The sequence below is a fragment of the Hydra vulgaris genome, chromosome 10 (assembly GCF_038396675.1).
Source record: "Hydra vulgaris chromosome 10, alternate assembly HydraT2T_AEP".
NCBI lineage: Eukaryota > Metazoa > Cnidaria > Hydrozoa > Anthoathecata > Hydridae > Hydra > Hydra vulgaris.
In genome coordinates, this window is record NC_088929.1 from 29,643,601 (window position 1) to 29,667,090 (window position 23,490).

Genomic DNA, 23,490 nt, shown 5'->3' on the forward strand with positions numbered 1-23,490 from the left:
TTTTATAATAGAAACATTCTCGAGCGTAACTTAACGTCAGTTCAACACGTCAGTGCACAACTTAACGCCAGTTAAACAACAATGTTTAAAATAGAAACAACTTGATTTCTGTATAAATTGTTGTACAACAATGTCGCACAAATGTTTGACAATATTTGAAAACAAATGTTGTCCAACATTTAAAACTAATAAAATACAACTGTTGAATACCAAAAATGCTTGTTAAACGTTTAATACTGAAAACAATTTTTAGCTCAGTGTTAATAAAGTATTTTAACCAATTTTTTATTTTATATGTATATATATATATATATATATATATATATATATATATATATATATATATATATATATATATATATACATATATATATATATATATATATATATATATATATTCCAGAATGAATACCCATCCAATACCAAACTTTATTGAAATAAAGCTTCAAAATTAAGAGATAATGAAAGTTAAAAAATAATTAAAGTTGAGGGATGGTCAGGGATAGGTGAAGATCAAAGGTAAGAGATGATCAAAGTTAAGAGATAATAGACTGGGTGAATAAAAAAGAGCAATTGCTTTTACTCAGTAATTGGTCAGCTTTACGTGAATAATAATTTCAGCAGTTTTGTTTAAGTTTTATTCACGTAAAGCTGAGCAATTACTGAGTACATTGCTTAACTCTACGTGAATAAAAATTTGTGCAAAACTGCTGAAGTTTTAATTCACGTAACTGACTAATTACTGACTAATTACTGAGTAAAAGCAATTGCTTTTTTTTATTCACCCGGCCTATTGTCTCTTATCTTTGATCATCTTTTAACTTTGATCATCTCTTACCTTTTATTATTTCTTATCTTTGATTATCTCTTAACTTTAATTATTTCTTAACTTTAATTATCTCTTAATTTGAATTATCTCTTAATTTGAATTATCACTTAAATTTGATTTTACCTTGGGGTTTTTTATGCCCTGATGTTCTTCATCCCTCGTTTTCATTTAAAGTAAAAGTTTAATTGGTTATCATTTTTTCTCAAACATTTACACAATCATTTACAACCATTAAATGTTAAAATAATTTAAAATTTAATTTAAAATACACTTAATGCTCGTCAATGTAAATCTAAAGGACAAAAAAAAATTATTAGGATGTTAAAAAAAAATTGTTTTATAAATAAACCAAATTTTAATTGACTCAAAATAAAAAAAAAATTAATTGGCAAAGGGAAAGCAAAAAATAAATATTTCTAATGTAGACGATAGCGGAGAAATAAGAAGGACTTTTTAAAAAGTAAAGAGTCCACAATGAAAAAAAAAGAAGCAGTAAATATGACAAAATAATAATTTAATATAAGAATCAAGAAAAAAAAACGCATCTTTCAATAGCAGTAGAGAGCACCCTCTAAAGATGTTTTTCCATTTAAACAACTATCGCAGGCGTGCTGACCAGAGAGAATTTTAAATTTGTTCTTTGGACAAAATAATCCGAACTATTTGGTTCATATCCAGCTGGACATTTTTCGCAAAAATAACCACTAAGTCGTGGTGAAGATCCTTGAGGACAAGCTTGGCAAGGTCTTGAGAGCGGAAATTCATTTAGTAGTATTTGATCTATAAATATTCCATTATCACTGCAACAATTTTCATCTTTTGGTCGGTCAGCACTTTAACCAAGACTAAACTTTGGTTTGCTCTTCAATTTAGTTTGAAAGCAAAACCCTGCCGTTGCTTGAAGAAATAACTTCGTTTCGGAATAAATTTTAGGTAAAATTTATTTGAGCGAAGTTCTACGCGCCATTTTGAACCATCTAATCGAGGAAGTAGTTCACCATTTATTACACCGTCTACATTCAACCAAAAAGTCGTTGCTTTTTTATTACAAGATTTAATAGTGTATGGATTATATTGAGAACATTTTGACTGGTTTTTTCTGTACTGATTTTTTACTATAAGACCACCTTCAAACATGTATGATTTTCCTTGTAATTGATTATCCAATAAAGTTAGTTTTATATTAACTTCGTGAGAAAAATTGAGAGCTGGAGAAAGATGTATGTTTAGCTTCTTTAAAAAGAATGGACCTTGCTCATATTCAGAAATCCATTTGTTTTCCACAAGCCAATCTTTATTTGGAATACTTAAATATGCAAACCCTTTTGTAAACTTTGTATCTGCATCGTATAAAGTTGAAAGATCAATAGTATTGTTTTCACCAGTCATAGTTGCTGGGATCAAAAAATCACCTTTTTGGTAAAACAGTTTCGACATTGACACATTGCAGTCGGAATAGTATTGATCAAAACTCCTAGATCACCACTTGGATTTGTAAGCAAATCTGTACACACTGGTTTTTCGACGCCATGATTCATGTATGTCAAATAGTTACATCCATTTTTAATAATTATAAATTTATGATACCTAATAAGATATAGAGCTTCATATTCGTTAAGGAGTTTATAGAGCTGATTACTAGACGAACTTTTCATCGAAGTTTAAAGTTTGTTTGCTGCATCTTTAGCAATCGTAGCTCTAACAAATTTAGAAAAGCTTTCCAAAATTGTTACTTCTTGCGTTGCAACTTCTTCAAACAAAGATATCAGTATTGAAGCAGTCACCTTAGTGTTAGGTCATATTCCTTGTTTCGCCGCAATGCCAGCTGCAACTGTTCCAGATTCAGTATCAGGATTTTAAATAACTTTGCAAAACTTCTCAATCATTTGATTTAAAACAGCACCAAATTCACTTATTTCACTTGGAGATATTGCTGGTGAATAATTATCAACGTGTTCAGAAAATTTAAGGAGCTGCTCATTTGTAAATTCCCTGCTTTTTTCGATTGATTTAAAAAATTGCTTAATAGTTTCAAATGTCTCTTTGTTATTATTTATTTTGACAGAGATTTGTTTTACAAGATTATATATTTTTGGAATAAAATTTGACTTAAGGTAATCTACTTGCTTAGTAAGCACAGCTTGTTTTGCCACCTCACTTAGTGCCACTTTTATGTCAACTGCTGATGTTTCACTTCCAGTTAACCATTTATTTGGATTAAAGGCTTCCACAATACGTAGAGCAAGAGCTGCAGTTTTAGAAATCATATCACTTGCTGAAACACCTAATGCAAGTGCCATTATAGAACTAAATTGATCTGAAAATTTTAAGGACACATATTCGCATCGAGATTTTAGTTTTAGCCAAATTTTCATTGCGCTTTCTTTATCTGTATTTGCAGTCTGCTCATCAAATCGAGCAAGTCTGCTGAAATATTCTCCCAATTTAGTTGAGAATGTTTGACCTAAGTTATTAATATCATTTTGTATATTTTCAAAGCTTCCTTTAAGAAAGTTATAACTAAGAAGTCCTAAGTGGTTAATTTCAGTATATAAGATTATATTAATTTTCATTTCCGATTTAGCGAAATGTTTAATTTTGTTCAAAACTTCTTTAACTTTACAAAACTCTGAATAAACTGGATTTGGAGTACTGCAATTCCAACTTCGGCACTCCGCAGTGAGTTCACTGATTGCTGCTTCCACTGATTGATTAACTTCAATAGTTGAGCCGTGAACTTTTTTTTTTTACAATATCCATTAGTTTAAACGGTGAACACTGAGCACACTGAATACTTGCAACGTGTGCTGAGCTAGTTTTTGAAATTTTTATTTGACATTGTGCTAATAAACTTTCTGTTCCGTTACAAACAATTGACGTCGAATAAAAAATAGATGATATCTGCCCAACATTTATTTTGTAATTGTAAACAGGGACAGGAATTTTAAATTCTGCCCCGTATAGATGGTTACAAACTACTTGAGCTGCTTGAAAGTTCCATCCATCGGCGCATATTGGAATGGGATCAAAAAATACAATCCCCACATTTTATTATTTTCTAAGCTAAACGGTGTTAACTAAAGTAGTTTTGGTGCTAAGCAAATTACAGCTGCTCCCTCTGTTGGGCCACAATTGTGGTATGTTTTATGGTTGCAATGTTTAAGACTAGATTCTCCACCCGTACAATTAACCCCAGCCATAAAAAAATCTGTTGAAACTATTTCATTTTTCCATCCTATTGCAAGTGTATCTGAAGGAAAGTTCAGCGTTCTGCAAACAACTTTAGCGTTTTGGTTTGTCCAGAAATCATCACATATTGGCCTACCAAATATTTCCACAGTTCCGTAGTATGTGTTATCTAAAAATACCATTAGTTCAAAGGTTATAAAAACTTTATTATAAACATACTATAAAAAATATTGGTTGTAAAGATACATATTTAAAGATATTTAAGAGTATTTTACCAATTTTTTTAATGGAGGAAATTATAAACTTATTTAAAGGCAAAATTGTTTTACGCAAATAAAGTTTCTCATATGACACAAACACACACACACACACACACACACACACACACACACACACACACACACACACACACACACACACACACACGCACACATTTACTCATTTTTATGCAGTGCTTATAGTTAGACAGGATTCCATTCCATCAATTTCTTATAAAGTTTAAACGAATCTGCCTCTTTTTTAATTATTAGTGCTAATAATTTAAAAATTGAAAATTTGACAATTTTTGTTTAACAAGTTTTGCTATTATTTATCTAGCCGACCGCTACAATACTTTCAAGTTACGATTTGTCTTAAACTGGTTACAATTGGTAACAACGTTACATTCATTTATTTTTTTATTACGTACATTTGTTAACACATAATATAATGCATTTTTATTGTATACATTGTATAACGCGTAATGATAAATACGTTTATTTATAAATATTATGTAGGGCCTCCTAATGGAGGGGAGGGGGAACTAGGTACATTTTACCTAGGCACACGGACCCATGCAACCCCCAATAAAAGATTTTAGTAAAATTTTCAATAATCATATAGAGTACTACTCCTTTGAGAAATTTAAAACAAAATCTAAAAGACTCTTATTACATATAAAATTTATTACAACAGACTTCAAATATTTATTATTCTAAATTTAATTCAATTTAGGAAAACAAAAACGTTGTTATTATCACTAAACTATTTTACCGTATTAAACATTCAAAGGAGAACCTGTTGTACCTTTGACCACGTTGTACCTTTGGTCTCTCTACTCTGTCGGCTTACTATGTGCCATTTGAAATAATAGTCCATGACGACTCTTCTTACCGTTAAACATTATACTTGGGATAGATGGTATCGATCCACAAGTAATTATATGTTTTGGCTTTTAAAAAGTAAATATTTGTGTAAATCTTATTCTAACTTTAAAACTGTGATAAATTGTTGTTTGATTCATCTACGACATTATAAACATTACCCAACATCATTTTTTTGTTATGGAAAAGTTTGGATGATTATGTGTGACTGTAAATGGAGATAAAGACGATAATTGTTAAAAAAACCCATCTCGTGTACCTTTGACCAGACTAGGACGTTGTACCTTTGACTGACAAAAACTGTTTTCTTGGTAATTTGCGGACTTTAATAGGGCAAATTTATAAAATTTATTATCAACTTTATTAGACGTCTTTGCTTTATTGTTTCTAGTATTATCGTAATGAAACAGTTCCATTGAATTTTAATGCAATTCACTTTTTATTTTTGGACCACTACTACACTTAGAATAATAAATTTTGCTAATTTAGTTAGTTGGACAGCTGAAGTAATATTATTATCAAGTTTATTTTATTACCTAACTTTTGCAAAACTTTAGGGAATTAAATGTATAAAAATAGTTAATTAATTATGTTAATATATTTTAGTTTTAAAATGCCAAGGAGCGAGGTTGGTGTTTTTCGCAAAAAGATTTTCCAAACGGATATGCTTTATGCAGTGAATTTTGTGCTTCAACAAAAAAAGAGTTTAAGTGAAGCTGCAAGGCATTGCAACATTAAAGAATCAAGTTTGATGTATTAGTTGAAGCAAAATAAATCTGTTAGTTGCAAATATTTATATTCACATACCAAACCTAAGAAAATATTTTCAACAGAAGAAGAATTAATTTTGGTAAACTTGCCCATAATGCATATTTGTAGCTTGGCAGATGCTACAAATATGCATTATGGACTTACATTAAAGCAGATAAGGTCCTTTGCATATGAGTATGCTTTAGCAAATCATAAAAAAATTGTAACTTCATAGATGAAAAATAAATGTGCAGATGAACAAATGGCTGCAAGATTTTTGCAAAAGATATAATAACAAGCTATCTCTATGTAAACCACAACTTACAATTATTGGTAGATCTTCTGCATTCAATAGAAAAGCCGTAAGAATTGTATATAAAAATTACAAAAATGTTTTAGATAGTTATCATTTTGACTCATCAAATATTTGGAACTGTGATGAAACAGGAATTACCACGGTCCACGTACCGCCAAAAATTCTAGCTCCAATTTCTCGAACATTTTATTAGTAATGTGCGACCATCAATTAAAAAACCTGTTCTTTTATTAATGGATAATCATGAGAGTCATGTAAACATTTCTGTTATTGAGTTAGCAAAATAATCGGGCATGGTTTTAATGACATTTCATCCTCACACAACCCATAAAATGCAACCTCTCGATTGTGGTGTTTTTGCACCATTTAAAGCTTTTTATAACAATGCTATGAATAACTAGATAGTATCACCAGAAAATTCTGGTAAACCAGTTACAATACATGATATATCTTACCTTTTTGGTCAAGCTTATCCTCAGGCTTTTGTATCAAATAATATTATAAACAATTTGAAATGTAATGGATTTTATCCACTTAATGAAAATATTTTTACTGACACTGACTTTTTAGCTGCAAATGTTACTGATAGGCCAATAGTGAAGTTTGCATTTCTAATGAAAGTATTGATGTTAAAACTGCTCCATCCAGTTTACCATCAACATCATCTATTGTTTTAGAGAAATCCCTACTGTGAGTTAAGCATTAAAATCATTTATTATTTTACCTGAGATAATACGACCTCATCTTAGAGCCAAATTAAGAAAAACAAATACTTCAAAAATAGGTAAGAGAAAATCACGTATTTTAACTGATACACCTAAAATTAAAGTTAATCTAGATTCAAAATCTAATACCCTACAGTTTAAAAAGTCCTCTTTAAACAAAATAAAATAAAATGGTAAAGCAAATTATTTTTAGTCAGTCTGACACGTGTTTAAATAAGGAAAGCTCTGATGAAATTGATTTTTGAGTAAATATACTTTATAATGAAAGTGAAATTGTTTATGGAAATTTTTTTATTGTCAAGTTGGGCGGAAAGAAATACTCTAATATTTATGTAGCAGAAGTTATAGAAGTTGTTGGTATAGTTTACAAAATTAAGTATCTTAAGAAATCAGGAGACTTTTGTAACAAATTTATAAGAGAAGATGACAATCTTTATGATGTGGTACTTGAAGATATTATTATGAAACTTCCACCACCAAGTATTGGTCAAGGATCATCTAAATGTCTGCATCTTATGTTTGATGTTGATCTGACTATTTGCAATAATTAATATATTATACTCTTTTATTATTGTATTATTTGTTGTCATCATTAAAATATTTCTTATGAAAAGCATTATGATCATATGTAAATGAATAAAGACCGCCAGCTAATACAAGTTATAAAAATATATTTTTGCTCTTTTCTTATCTAAAATAATAAAAATGACTGTATATATTAGCATGGCTTACTTAAATTACCATTTAAGTAACATAAGTAGGCCATGATATTAGAAAACATGTTTTGTACAATTAAATCGCATTTAAAGTTTTGGACCTTAACCCTAATTATTTCATGTAAGTAGCATCTAATTATAGAAAATATGTGACTTTATCTAAATAGTTATAATAACTAATTTTATTCAAAAAAATCAGTAAAATTATTAGTAATACTGACTGTGTATCGAAACTTCGATACACAAGTCTTGATTGTAAGGATTAATTTTTCTAGTTTTTTTTAGACAATTAGAATTAATTACAAAATAAATAGATTAGAATTTGTTTTTTTATTGATATAAGGTAGGCCAGAAGTTGCTATATAATATATAACAAGCTAAAATATTAAAGAGGTTCAAACATTGCATGATTTTTTAATAATGACATTTTGGTCAAAGGAACAATGTGCTTTGGTCAAAGGTACAACGTACGTGTTGTACCTTTGACCAAAGTCAAAGTTACAACACGTACTTGGTCGAATGAAAAAAAAGTCCTAAGTATAATTTTTGAGCAAAATATGAGAGAATATTATATAGTTTGAATGGTTTAAATTTAATCAATGGATTAGGCAAAAAACGTCTTGAAGCAAAAAATGGTCAAAGGTACAACATGTTCCCCTATTGAAAATGTGCATGCATTAATATATATGTATGTTTATATTGCTTTTATTTTAAATCAGTAGAAATATACTATAGTCTCATATTTTTATAAAGACATTTTTAGCATTTTGCAAAATTTATATTTCTTTTAAAAGGGATTATGTATAGGCTATATTTGCTTTTATATAAACACAGATAATATGTAAACGGGGCTCGGTGATAAGACAATTTATGTCTTCTTTTTACTCCGGCCTAAATTTATATATATAGTATGTATTTATTCTAAATTTATCAAATAGCAAACTTTCAAGCGGGTAAATTATCAAACGGAAAAAAAAAGGAAGATTATTTGCATAATTGTACGCGAAAAATTTTAGACAAAATCGAAGATATTTTTTTTCTGTAAGATATTTTGTAAAATTTTCAGAATTTTATAACATTAAAGAAAAATATTAAATAAACAGAACAACTAAAAGTAAAGTTAAAAGAAAAAATGTTCTCGAGATATTTGAAAATAAAAACTTTCATAAGTTATTGAAAAAAAAAAAAAAAAAAAAGAAACAATTTTTAAGTTTTAACAATTTATGTTATTGGAATTGTTTATATTGTAGTGCATTTTTGTCTATTGTTTATGCTCTCGTGTCATTTTGTGCGTTGTTTATTTTGACGTGTTCATATAAGTTTTGTTTATATTGGCGTGCATTTTTTTTTTTTTTTTTTTTTTTTGTGGTGCAAATTATTTTTATTATTGTTGGGTTTTACATTTGTTGCTATTATTCAAGTGATTTCATATTTTTTTGTCTCATCATAATATTTAAATATATCTTTTTTTATTTTTTATTTTCTATCACCGTTCTGATGGTTAAACGTTGTGTTATCTCATTTATTCATTATCTCTCATCTCGCCTCATTCACTTTTTCTTTTTTTGTTATTAGTCTGGCTTTTTCTAATTGTTATTGTTCTTCCTTTTATTATAATTATATTTTGTTCACTATCTATATTATTACTTTTTGTTGTTTGTTTGTTTTTTGCTTTATTTGTTTATTTTATTAAGGTGTCACTCCAATCACTGTAAGTGACACCGAACCTAATTTTGTAAAATAATTGGATAAAAAAATATGAAGTGAAATTGAAATTTAGATTAAGTTAAATGAAAATTTCACAACTTCTATTTTTTCTGCGTGGAAGGACTGATTGCAATTGCTCAAATTTAAATGTAGTTAAAATTTGAATTACATAAAATTTATCCGAACAAAAGACTTGATTTAAAACATCAATGTTACGTTACACGAATCAGTTACGTTACTCTCATTCCAGCACTTTGCAAATATTATTTCTAAATACATTCATTCCAATTATATTGATATTGCAAAATTGCATTTAATTCCTTTTCCCTTTAATTCCTTTGAGAATTAAATTATATATAAAAAATTCATTTCGATTTCAAAACAAATGAATAACTTTTTTATTTTATTTAAAAATAACTAATACACATCTTAGAGTAAAAACGTCCAGTTTTCGAAAGCATGATTCAGGCTCCCAAGGCAGAAAAAAAGCTGTAGAAAAAGTTGTAAAAGAATACAAGAACAAACGCACATTAAAATAATGCGACTTCGATAAAAATCAAAAATAAAGAAGAAATCAAGGTATAGGTTACTAGCTATATTTTTTATTCACAATCTTATATTCATAATTTTTTTTTTTTGTTCTTTATTACAATATTTAATACTATATTTACAAATATATCAATAAGAAAAATTACATGCAAAGAAATCGTTAAAAAAAATGAATAATAAAGAGTAAAGATAAAGAACACGGATACTCAAAGATGACCATTCAGGTCTTGTCACCGAGAACCGCTGTTGAAGAACTTTAAACCTAATTTAGATTTTAGAAAAAACAAAAATAAATAAATACAAATTGTAAACTTTTCTTCAGTTATGGTCTTTATGGCTTGAATTAAAATACCCATTCTCATAACTCAAGCGAAAACAATAATATCATAATATTCTTGGTAAACAAATACGTCTCACTCGCACCTATACGATTACTGATTCTTGTTACTCAAATGTATCTTACAATTACACCAATCTTAATTGTTAATTAATTAATAAATAAACGAAAATAATAAGAATATGATTGCACTAGGTACACCCAAATGCACTATAAGGTTGTCCAAAAGATTGTGAAGAAGAATTTATCAAATGTTGGTGCGTTTACGTTTACGCTTCCACCGACAAAAATGCTAAACCACTATCAAAGGATGGTTAACTTCCAAAAGTATCATACATACAATATTTGCAGATACATCCATTCACATACATCAATTTCTTTGTTTGTTTTTTTGTTTTTATCTTTTTATATATTTTTTTATTTCAAAATTAAATTCAATATTAAAAGTATATACCGTTCGTAATCGTTCGTAATACAAATTATTTACAAATATTACGAATTAAAATAAAAATTAAAGCAAATAAGTAAATAATAAATGACTACTGTACAAATAATCTCAGTGCAACTTTTAACAAAATTCAAATAATGGTGTTTAAATACAGTTTCTCACATAAACTTTAAATCAATATTGTATAAAAGTAAAATATAAATGAGTGATGACAAAACTGGTTATAGTTAGAAGTATTTCATTCCAATACTGTAAAAATAGTTCTTTTGTTTTTATTAGACGGACCATGAACCCTTGAGTCTAAGAAATCGGGTGAGTTTGAGACGCATTCTTATTATATGAAAGACCTGCAGATATTAAAGACATAATTTAATATCTGTAGATTCTAAAAACATATCATTAAATATCTACAGGTTTTAAATTAGACCACAATTCTCAAATGCTTTTTTTAACTTAGGATCAAGAGGCAATTCAATTAGGTGATCAAGCAATTGGAAACGACCCTTTTTTGTGAAAGAGGGTTTTATCCAAAGTTGAACGCGATTTAGTCATACAAATTGGACTACCTTAAAATCCGACACTTTTTCTTAGAAATTCTACAAACAGAAAAGTTCCTGTCTCCGTTTTTTCGAAACATCTCTCAACGGAGAGAAGATTAACAGAGGCATCGGAACTGCAAAAGCTTTCGTTTTGTTTTCCCTGCTTTATTTTTGGACAAAAGCATAGTTCTGGCCCTGGATTTCAGTCTTTCGTCTTGATGTGGAAGGGCAAAATAAAAGATAATTGGCGAAAGCTAGGAGAAAAGATTAAAAGCCGCCAGTGTAATGTTTAACACAGAAATCACTACATCGCATGGAAATCAGCCTTTGAAGCCTTAAAAAATCAGACCGGGATTGAATCAGAACTTGAGAACAAAGTCAATAAGAGATGAGGCATCTAAGTGGTATGAAATTTTACGTTGCGTTCTGGACGTCTCATAATGGAGTTAATTATGGCATGTGGTAAATCTGTTTTTCTGCTATTATGGAAGCGGTTCACACAGCCATTTATTTTTCTATTGTTGCTGAAGGAGCTCCGTACGTGTCTCTCACTTTTAATACCCATTGATTTTTAGATCCTTGGCGGAACTTTCGTTCTTCGATTTATCCGCCAAGGATCTGAAAATCAATGGATATTAAAAAAGCGTTTTATGAAGGTAGAAAATCTAGAGAAAAATTATGGTTCTTGCATTGTAAAGCTGAATATAGACGTTTTGGATCAAAGCCGAATTGGTAAAAAAACTGTAGGGACCAGGACTATGATAAAGAGGGCTAATATGTCCGGTGTATACAAAGGATTGCAGGCGCTCATTTACGAGAAAAATCCTCAAGCTTTGTTCATGCCTTGCAATGTGCATAGTCTCAATCTAGCTGGCGTTCATTCTGCAGAGTCCTCTACTGTAGTCAAGAACTACTTTGGCAACATCCAGTTGTTGTATAATATTTTCAGTAGTAGCCCCATGCGCTGGAAAATTTTGACTAAGACAACTGGACAGCTCCTTCATTAAATGTCTCTAACAAGATGGGGTGCACGCATAGAGGCCATCCGGCCATTGTCGAAACGACCAAAAGAAATACTAAAGTCCTAAAAACTTCTTGAAAAACTTGATTTAGAGGATCATCAAATGACTTTAGTTCATGCACTCAAAAAGTGGATTCAATCTTTTGAATTCGTTATCTTGACTTCTTTCTGGTTCAAGGCTCTCCTATGTGTCAACAATGGCTGCCCCCTTTAATCAGAAAACGGCTCTTTGGATAACAAAACAAGGTTTTTAAAGACTCTAAGAAGAGCAATTAATTGAAGAAATCCGTCATCTAGATGTTTTGAAGCGAAGAAATACTTTTGGCCAAATAGGATCTCTTTTTTCTATCAAGTTGCTCAACAGAATCTACCAGAAAGGTCTTTATTCAATACTTGCTTTGATCTGCATTTTGCTTAGCATTATTAATACAATCTCGGTATTAATAATGCTGGCGAAACTATATTAATAATTCTTGGCAAAACTAGATGACGAAAATGTCATCTCTAGTTTCGCCAGGAAGAAAGTCTGCAAAGTGAAATTAGTGTGATCTGACTTGTCTTCATAATTAATAATTTGTTGATGAAATATATAATTTCATTTATTTTAAATTGCATTTGTATATTCGTTTTATCATATATAACCAAGTTCAAAAATAGATTGTTTATGTGCAGCTATAGTTAATACAAAAATAATAACTATTTTCATTAAATTGTAATGTAATAGTAGACATACGAACAATAAACAGCGAAATTCATGCTTAATTCATTATAGCCAGGAATCTAAAGTTTAGGGCACCGAAAGAATTTAATCTTTACAAAAGGAGTATATTAAATTAACATCTGAAACATGCATACAAAATTAAATAGGATCATTAAACGCACAAGAAAGTCAAATATTCACGATAATGTCATTAGAGAGGATAAATCTCAGTGGGAGGTTGACTTGTTGCGGCAGGAGCTCTGCAATTCTTGCATAACTTTTATGGCACGCTCGCAGCACTGGTTGCTTTGCGCGATGTTGATTGGAGAGTCATCTGTTTTCCAGTGTGTTTTTAAGCAATTGAGAGTTTTTGGGTAGTCATTCAGAGCGCCAGATAGTTCTTCAAAATCTTAAACGCGGAACAATTGACGGCTGAACTAATGGTCAGCCCATGAGTAAGAAATTAATGAACAAATTTTACGCAACCTAATCCTGGTTTCTGGCATCAGAATAAACGCAAGAAGGACTAGAATGACATGAGAGTTCCAGCGTGCATTGCTGATGTTTGGGATCTGTTTGAAATTCACGAAGGCAATCTCATTCCTCTCAGTTAAGTGACGGAAGACACGAGTGAGGTGGTAGAAAAACTTCATGTCATCTCTCCAGCCGCCTGTTTCCTTAATCTCAGTTTTATCGTTGCTAAAGGCTGCTTTCAATTTATTGTAATTGCTCATCAAATCCTGCACAAAGAAATACTCAATGTTTGGTGATTTAGTCGACTTATAAAGCTCACCGTCCATGACAACGCGAAGTACGCGGTCTAGCGTATGGTGTTGGCAATGGTTGAACTTAGGTTTGGGGTGACCTTTCTCTTCGAACATTTGCTGCAGCCGAACAACAACGCCTGTCTTCTTGTCGGTATTCCCGCTTGTTGTGTCGGCAACAATCGTCACAACTGATCCCCACAGGTTGAACTCTTCTAACACACCCTGGAGTCTTTCTGTGATTGATTGAGCTTTCCCATCTTTCAATTTTAGCACAGTCAACTTAATTTCTTTAAATTCATTCTTGAGGACCACGGCCTGATATTGGAAGCCCTTAATGTGTTTGCCGTCAAAGTGTATGCTTTATTTCTCCAGATGAAGCGTGTTCACCAAGTGTTTCTTTACCTGAGCAGCTCTCGTGTAAATAGGCACCTTCTAAATTATTAAATAACTGACCATCGTTATTTGTTGCATTTTTTAAAAATGTTTTTAATTACAAGCTAACACTTATATATTTGTTATTTTTATAATTGTTCTTATAAACCAGCTTCTTTATTTCTTAGGCAATAAGTTAAATTAATTACACTATAATGTACTACTATGGTAGTTAAATTAGGAAGGTTTTTTTTTTTTAGTTATCTGTGCTTAAGTAAAAATTTAAAAAATGATTATTTTTAAATTTTTACTTTAACACATACTTCTTGAAGAAATAATCTTACTAATTTAACTATGCAATCTTTAAAACATAAATAATTCAATTAAATACTAAATAAAAATATAAAGTTCTACTATTTTTTAAAACCCAGTTTGAAAATGTAATACTAATAGTTCCTACTAAGTTCTCACAAAGACAGGCTAATCTAACTAAGTGCCGAGTAAAAAGCTTATTTTCCTACTAAGTTTTGACGAAAACTTGCTAGTACGGCTGATGGCCGAATAAAAATCTGCGTATTCCTCATAAGTTTTGATTAGAACCTGCTTATACTACTAAGTTCCATGCCAGGAACCTACTAAGTATTACCAATACAACTTACTAAGTACTTATCAGAATTAGCTAGGTTTTTTTCTCGGGTAATTAATGAGAATAAAAATGAGTTATTACATGAAGATCTTCGTTTTGCACAGAAACTGAAATGACAATAAAAATACTCTTTTGCTTTCTATTGAGGTTGTTGCTGTTGCAAGATGTTGGATGTATGCAGGTTAGGGCATCTTGTAGCTTTTTTAAATAATTTGTAATACTTCCAGTATTCTCATACATTTGAAATTGTTTTTTGAGATCTTTTTTTGGGATCTTTTGTTGTAATACACGTTTTAGATTTATATGCTATATTTATGGTATCGGCCATCTGTCTTTAATAATTGTAACTTTTAAATAATTTTCTCTTCAGAGGGTTCCAATATCAAGATCTTTGCTGTCAATTCCGATATTAACATCTTTGCTGAATAATCTATTTAATAAAATATTCCCATAAAAAATAATTGCAGCTTTTGATGACGCAGGTAGCTCAGAAATTCCAGTTGAATGCACGTCGAGCATTTAGAAGTATTTAATCAAAACCACAAGGTTTAAGTTTCTTCGCTCTTTTACAACATCTTCTTTGAAATTGCACCATTATTATCACTCAGATAATCAAATAAAAGTTTCAAAACTGCATTAGCAGTTAGGTAATTTACATTTTAATTTACCTAATGTCTCTACATCTATTTTGATTGCTAGAAGAGCGATTAAAGTATTTTTTGAAACTGGAACATAAATACCGCTATTCAGCTCTACTGAGTTCAAGCCATAATGATTTTTTTTACTTAGTCTATTACTGTTAAAAAATTTTTAACCATTGTCACAACGCTGTCCCAACTGGTCCGGAAATCCGGAAGTTAAATTCCCTGTAATTCTTCTAAACTCTTGTATAATGAAATTTCTTTTCGGCTAAAGTTTGAAAAACCTAGCTATTTTTCTAATCATTTGTAAAGCAGCATTTATATAACCTCTATCACATATTTGGTAATGTGCATGTATAAATTCATCATCTTCCTGAACGCTAACCTATACCATTGTTGGAGTTTTAGAAAAAATGCTCTGAATATATCTTTCACGACTGGTAACTATATAAGTAGACCTTACACCTTGAATAAACTTTACAAGAACATTGTGAATAAAATTACTGGTTACATAGTTGTAAGATTCAAGACCTTTGTAGGATTTTAAACTAGAACTTGTAAACTGACTTGGAAAGTTGATTAGGAAGCAGTATATATCAGCAAAAGTTAGATTAGGCCATTTTTCTACGTTATTAGTCAGTTCACAGTCTTTTTCTGATAAAGAATGCGGATAAAAAAATAATCTTTAGAACTGATAATTTTTCTTCGTATCTCTTTTTTGCTTCCAAATTAAGACACTCGTAATACCGTGATCGCATAACTGTAAGCAAAGAAAAAACTATATTGACAGTTCGGCTTTTAGTATCGTAAGCAAAAAAAAAACTTTAAGAGTTCGGCTTTTAGTATCGTAAATTTTGTTTACATTTTTTAGCTACCCATCATGGTAGATATAAAGTTTTGTGGACATTACGTAGTTCATATGAATATTATGAATAAGTGTTATTTAAATGTAATTTAAAGTATTTGATTTTATTTTTAATTGTTTTGTTAAACGGTGTTTCATTATAAAAATATCTTATCTTATTTTTATGTATGTTTTCTTTAACGGTATTTATTTATTTCACATTTTCTGGAAATAATTGGTTTATTATTATTGTATTGTTGAACGGTTATCGGTAACAGAATCTTACAATCCTCTTCGAGTTTGGAGTCGTCCATAACTTATGTCATTCAATTTTTGATAGTTTTTGATCCCCTTCCTCATTCCCGTCACAACGTCATAACACCTTAGTAATAAGTCCCGTATGAGTCGTCACAAAACCACTTAACCTTTCCTACCCCTTCCCCTGTTCCCTATAGCGTTACGTAATTTATGGACAACCCCTTTCCGTGTTTTCATAATTTATGTACAGCAACATTTTACGAGAAAATATTGTTAAAAGAACAACAACAACAAAAAAATTGTACGTTTGAATTAACGTCTTTTGCGTCTTTTTTCCAGTAAGCTTAAGCCAAGTAATTTAAATCTTGTTTCGCAGTCTTGCATCACTCTATAGTGACGGTGAGTTAAAAAGGTGATAATCAAGCCGCAGGTGACATTTGATATTCCATATAGTTTCAGTTTGATCAATAATCATTTATGAGGTACCGTGTCAATGATATTTGTAAAGTCATTAAAAAAACATTTGTAAAGTCAGTAAAACATTCCAGTCAAGACATCGACTGGAATGTTTTACGCTAACAATTTACTCAAAAGGTCCATTGTTTTAACTAGATTTGTTAAACAAGATTTCCCTTTTACAAATCCATGTCGATGTTTATTTAGTAGACCATTATTTGACATACGTTTATATATTGTGTTAGTTATTGAGCTAAAGGAAACTGGTCTGTAGTTGCTAGCAATTAACCTGTTTCCTTTTTGATTATTGGGGTTCTGCCGATTCCCATTAATTAGTACTCTTCTGGGTTTGAGAAATTTTTCAAATATCAAAGCAAAGACAGGTGCACATGTTTTAGTACTATTGATTTTACCATGTTTGGTCCTCGAGAATTACCTTAGTTTAACTGAAGAAGATTTTTTTTTATTAATATTACATTTATTATATTATCTATTATTATCTCACAAGGAAAAGACAAAAAGAAATTTAAATCGGTAAATTATTGGTATTATTCATGGAAAAAAGACTGATTTAAAGTAATTATTTATAATGTTGATTTGTATTATATGATTAAGTTTTTTTTTTCAAACAGGTTTTAAACAGCTTTGGGAAATACACAAGTTAGCACACCACAGCACTACCTACATAAAAAACTTTTAAAATGTTGCGTATGCAACACAATACGATGCCAGCTTCAACAAATTTTTTTAAAAAAGCTATAAAACGTAACCCCAACCATATTTGATTTATTTAAAAAGCTGCGTATACAACACAACCCTAACTTTGTTAAATTATTTAAAAAGCTCTGTGTACGACAAAATCAACTTTTAATTAATCCTATTTTAAATACATGTAATTTCTAATGCTTTTAATTTTTAAAATTTTTTAACATCCATTTTTGAAACATAATTTTTAATATTTTTAAATTTTTTAACTTTTTTTTTAAACACATACAATTGTAATGATTTTTAATTTTTTAATATTCTTCTTTAAACATATATAATTTATGATTCCCATTTAATTGGTACTCTTCCAGTTTTGAGCAATTTTTTAAAAATCACAGCAAAGACAGATGCACATTGTTTTAGTACTATTGATTTTACTATGTTTTGTCAAGGAGATTTATATTTATTTAACTGAAGAAGTTGTTCTTAAATCAATCTTACAATTATTGTATTATCTATTAATATCTTACTAGGGAAGAACCAAAAGAAATATTTTAGAATAGGTAAATTATTGGTACTCTTCCTGATAAAAAGACTGATTTGAGAGATTATTTATAATTTTGATTTGTATTATATAATTTAAATAGTTTTTTTTTTCAAACAGATTTTAAAGAGCTTTGGGAAATAAGCAAGTTAACACAGCACAAACTTCATCAAAAACTTTTGAAAAGCTGCGAATACAACACATTGCAATGCCAGCTTTAAAAAAATGTTTTGAAAGGCAATATAACATAACCCAACCATATTGAATTTATTTAAAAAGCTGCGTATACAAAACAACCCTGACTTTATTAAATTCATTTAAAAAAAGTGAGTATACTACTATAATGTAAACTAAGTTTGAATGGACTTGTTATGATAGCTGGATTTATCAAAAAATTAGTTAATCTGCAAGGTCTAAAAAACAGCTTTAAAAGATAACTTAAAAAAACTGAATCAAAAAAGTAATTCATTTTTAAAAAATCACGTGCTATGACCTTTGATTACCAATTTTGGTTCGAAGTCAAGTAAAAGACCTTTTAGTAACTTCAAACCAAAACTCACCAATTTTTAATACAGGAAACTGAAGATTTTTAAAAGATACCAAAAATGTCATAACTTTTTTTTTAACAAAGGTGATATACTTAGTGTATATCATCTTTGTGTTTTCTAATTTTTGAATCTTTTTGTTAAGTTTATTACTTTTATCAAAAAAATATAATTTAAAAAAAAAATTCATATTACAGCGGTTTATGAAGTTTATGAAATAATGTTGAGATTTTCTTACCTTAGTTGCACCCTCCTAAGCTAATACTGATATTACTAACATGAGAAGTAAAAGCTTCCAACTCATCGTGTGCCTAATTTTTGAAGTTTTTGAAGTTTGTGCTATTTCGTATTCAAGTCAACTCCTGAATTCCAATAACTTAATTTAAAGTTTCTTTAATGAGACCTTATAATTTTTTTGTTTTGTTTACACACCTGTTAACTCTTTTTGATTTTATTGTTGCTTGTAGAAATTAAAAAAAAGTCTATGAAGTTTGAAACTTCCCTTATTATTGTTTGTTTTTTTAGTATTAATATAACAATTCCTTGCATAAATCGTATATCTTATCAAAAAAACGTTATAAACCACTTTAATTTTTTATTAAACAAACCATTAAACGCTTTATATTTTTTGGTATTACGCTAAAATCTCATTCGTTTCTCTTGCCATATTGTTTTTGACACATGTTAGTCTATAAATCATTTGCAAACTTATCTGCTGATTTTAGGTATCATGTGATTTAAAATAACAATTTCATTTGCTTAATGTATTAAAAATATTTAGCTGTAAACTTTAAAGACAATATTATTTTAACTTTTACAGGCATTACACTGATGTTGAGTTGTTTTTTGTTTTTTTCTATGAAGGTGTTCCAAGAAGACCTAAAGGGTTGCCACTCAGCATTCTAAAAAAGCATTTAGCTAGACAGTTCAAGCCTTCTTTCTTAACAGTGTTGCATATGTGGCTAGAGCTGGCATTAATCATTTGATCTCTTAAATTTGAAGCAAGCGCTTTATATAGTGCCATGGCCACATTATAACATATATATTTTCATGATACAATTGCATAAAGTTTTAGTCTGAAAGCAGATTCTTAACTATTAAAGAAAATATTTTCAGTAACAGATAAAACATTCAAAATCAAAACAAGAACAAAATTTTTTTTTCTCATTTTGAAACAATTTGGAAGAAATATGTTATGCGTATAAATTTTGAGAAGTATTAGGACTTTAAGGACTGCTTTTATGACAGTTGTTATATTTTGCTTCGATTCAATTTTTATTGTTTTTTTAACGTTCTTTTAAACACGCCCAAGAAAGATAAACTAGATTGTTTGTCAGATGGAGAAAAAAACAACAATTTAATTTATTATAGACTAGAAATATCTATTATAGAAAATTGTTGAGAATTATCAAATTCAATTAACGTAATATATGAATACTAAGTGAGAATAATATTTTAGAAGCTTTTGCTATGAAACTAAATCTAGTTTAACTGAATTCCACCGTGTATAGCAAAGAGTATTTTTATTCCAACCGTATATATTTTATGTACCGCACTGTTACCTTACATAGCTTTTATAAGAAAATGAAATGATGCTTGATGTCATGAACCAGAAAAATCCTTTGAGGTGATGATTAAACTATCATTGGTGGTTACGGGGATGTAGGTCTGGTTCCACCGCCCGTGGAAGAAAATCCATTTTCAAACTTTGCATAAAATCGTATTAAATACATAGTTGATAAGTAGCTAACAAAATTGATTCAAGAGTTTGTATTCATCCCAAATACATAATTATTCATAACAAAAATAACTATGCAGTAAATTCAATGGAAAATGACTATTTTCTTCAATTCTGATAAAGTAGAGTTTCAATTCTAATTGTTTGTTTATTTGAGAAAAATGTCTAAACTGATTTCTTTTATTCCTAATCAATTGTTTTGGTGTTAAAATCTGTGATGCATCTTCGCAGTCTTTCTTCAAACTCTTGGTGGTTGCTTGGTTTTTTGTACCTTGACTAATGGGTCCTGAAAAGATGGAGTGCTTTAAATTGCTCAATTTTTTCAGCATATCTGTCATTAAGGTCATTGTCAAGACAAGCATGGAAAACACATTGAATTTTCTGTGTCAACAAAGTTTCAACAAAGGGAACAGCTGGAAAGAAAGAGTGCTGCTTGGCCAATCTCTCCAAAACATCAAACATTTCAAATGTTTCCTGCAATCATTTCCAGCCAGTTGTCCACCATGCAATGGCTGCTGTTGAATATGAAGTAATGCTAGATATTCCGGAGCATGAGTTCCAATCTTTGATAAAACATAATTAGTCTACTATTAGCTTCACAATGTATTTATAAAAGAAGTTTCTAGTTTCAAGACCCTGCTAATAAAGAACTTTCAAGTCTTTGCCGTTAATGATAAGTATATCCACCTGATTTGTGCTCTTGTTAGTTGCAACTTTGATCCAAGTTTTGTTAAAATGACTGTCAAGTTTTTTAACAAAATATATCAAGTAACTCAATTGATCAAACTTGGAGAGCAAGTTCTTCTCCAAAACCCGTTTTAGAAAAACTTGATTTAAAACCGGCTTTTTTACACAAGGATTGGATGACCTTGTGTTGCACATAAACAAGATCTTTTGCTGTTAGTTCTAGTTCTTCATTGAAAAGTCTTCTTTCGGAAATTATTAAGAGAGATTTTACATTGTTATGCATTACATAGACTTAAAATGTGAAGCTAAAATGGTGACATAGACTTAAAATGTGAAGCTAAAAGGTTTTTAGTAGACCTGAGGAAATAGGTTGGCCACCTTTTTCCTCAGGTCTACTGAGAAAAACTGTTCCATGGGGTGAAGCTTCCTTGTTGGCAATGACTGATGTTGCAACTCTTTTAGCTGTCACAGAGTCGTTTAAACACAAATTCTACTAATTTCTTTCGCAAGGTAGACTTTGAGAAGTTTTGTAGCAGACCCTTTGTTAACAATTGATAAGCATTGAGAACATTTCTTTCAACTCAGATCTGTTTGGCTTCAGGTTTCTGGATTGTCAAGATTGGATGTGGAAAGTTTTGCTTTGCTTTGCTTTGCCTACTGAGCAAATCAAACAATCGCAAACGGAATCTCTTATAACAGGACATACTTTTATAATGGAGAAGTAGAACGGCTGTGGTTGGGTTAGATGCCTTTTCCTCAAGCCTTTTAAAGTTGAATCTTGGATCATTAAATCCTTGTGGTTTTTGCTTGATTTGGCATATTCTGTGTTAATACAGATGCCTAATCTATAAAAAAACTAATAATCTAGCTTTTCCAATAATTTTATCATAATAGTTTATAAAAAAGCAATTTCGTTTTTCAAAGTTTTTTGGTAACTCGCATATTCTTTTTCAATTTAAAAAAATGCTGCAAATTTTTTTTTACTTCCTTCCTAAGACAATTTATTTAACACCACCTATCAAAATTTATGAAGTGATTGAAAGTAAAAGTTATGAAAATTAAGTTTTATTAGTTTAGAGTTAAATATATTGCAGTTTTTTTAATGCAATTTTTTGCAAATTTGAAAATGGATTTTCTTTTACAGACGGTGTAACCAGATTTGGAGACTTATATCCCAGTAACCATATTTTAGGGTCATGACTTCAAGCAATATTCCATTTTTTGACAACAGTATGTACATATGTGGTTATGCCATTTACCGTAAATCGTGAGGTAAATTTGAAATATATAATTAATGGCTAAATAACTTTTATTAAGCTAATTTTAGCTTCTCTGAAGTTTCATAAAAATAAATAATTACATATATTTGTCTTAAAATATTTTACAGCCATAGCCGGTGACAAGTTAATCAAGCAAAAAAAAAAAATTATTTACTTACTATTGATTCTACAAAAAGTAAAATAATTACGCATGTTAAAACAAATTAGTAAACCAGAAAATTGTTTTTTATTATGTGTGCAAACTTGGAGAAGTTTTATTTTGTTCGCTAAATCAAAGCATGGCTATCTTTGATTTGCAAAACCGTTGAAAAAGAGAACTCGCAAACATTTTTTTTGCAACGATGAAACTTTTGCGAAAACAGATAGCAGCCATTCTTTTGAGCGGTCGCCTAAAGCATTTCTACATAAGACTTCTATTAAATGTTGATTTTTTTTTTATTGATTTTGATGTTTTACTTTGATCATATTAACTAAAAACTTTTTCTGAATGTTATGAAGCTCCAAAAAGACTAGTTGGTTGTTTCACAAAGCAACCTGAATTAACACATTTAATGAAAAGGGTTCTTCCGTTTTACATAATAATACTATTTTTTATGGTCAGAACAGGCATAGAACTTCGGACCTTACAACTGATATATTTTAGAGATCTTCTCAAATATCAAAGAAAAATAGAAAATAGAGTCAAGAACCCCGACAAGTACTTTACAATTTTTTTAAATTGTTTTAGATATTTTTAAAACCGTTTAAAATAAAAATATAGTCACTGTTTGAGTCACTCATTGACCAACCAAAAATCTTTCAGAGCTGAATTTCAAAAGTTATAAAATAACTGTTAAAAATTCACGTGTTACTTTCATTACAAAGTACTCTCGTAACATGACTTGTTAACATAACAAAACACTCTATTAACATAATTTGTATGTATAAGATAAAATTTCTGTTTGAATATCATCATTTTTATTAATTATTAACATGAGGTTTACTAATACCGTCATCCAAAACTAAATCACTAAAATCAGCACCTGTTAATGAAGTTGCA

At 29.6% G+C, this 23,490-nt stretch overlaps 1 protein-coding gene across 1 annotated transcript; it reads right to left on the bottom strand.

The window, feature by feature from the left end:
• Positions 1 to 1,009: 1,009 nt before the first annotated feature.
• LOC136085899 (uncharacterized) lies at positions 1,010 to 19,130 on the bottom strand. The gene is made up of 2 exons (XM_065807742.1): positions 18,985 to 19,130; positions 1,010 to 4,187 (listed from the first exon to the last, which is right to left on the bottom strand). Exon 2 carries the CDS (start codon positions 3,400 to 3,402, stop codon positions 2,686 to 2,688), a length of 717 nt encoding a protein of 238 aa, XP_065663814.1. The 5' UTR covers positions 3,403 to 4,187; positions 18,985 to 19,130; the 3' UTR covers positions 1,010 to 2,685.
• Between the last annotated feature and the right edge of the window lie 4,360 nt (positions 19,131 to 23,490).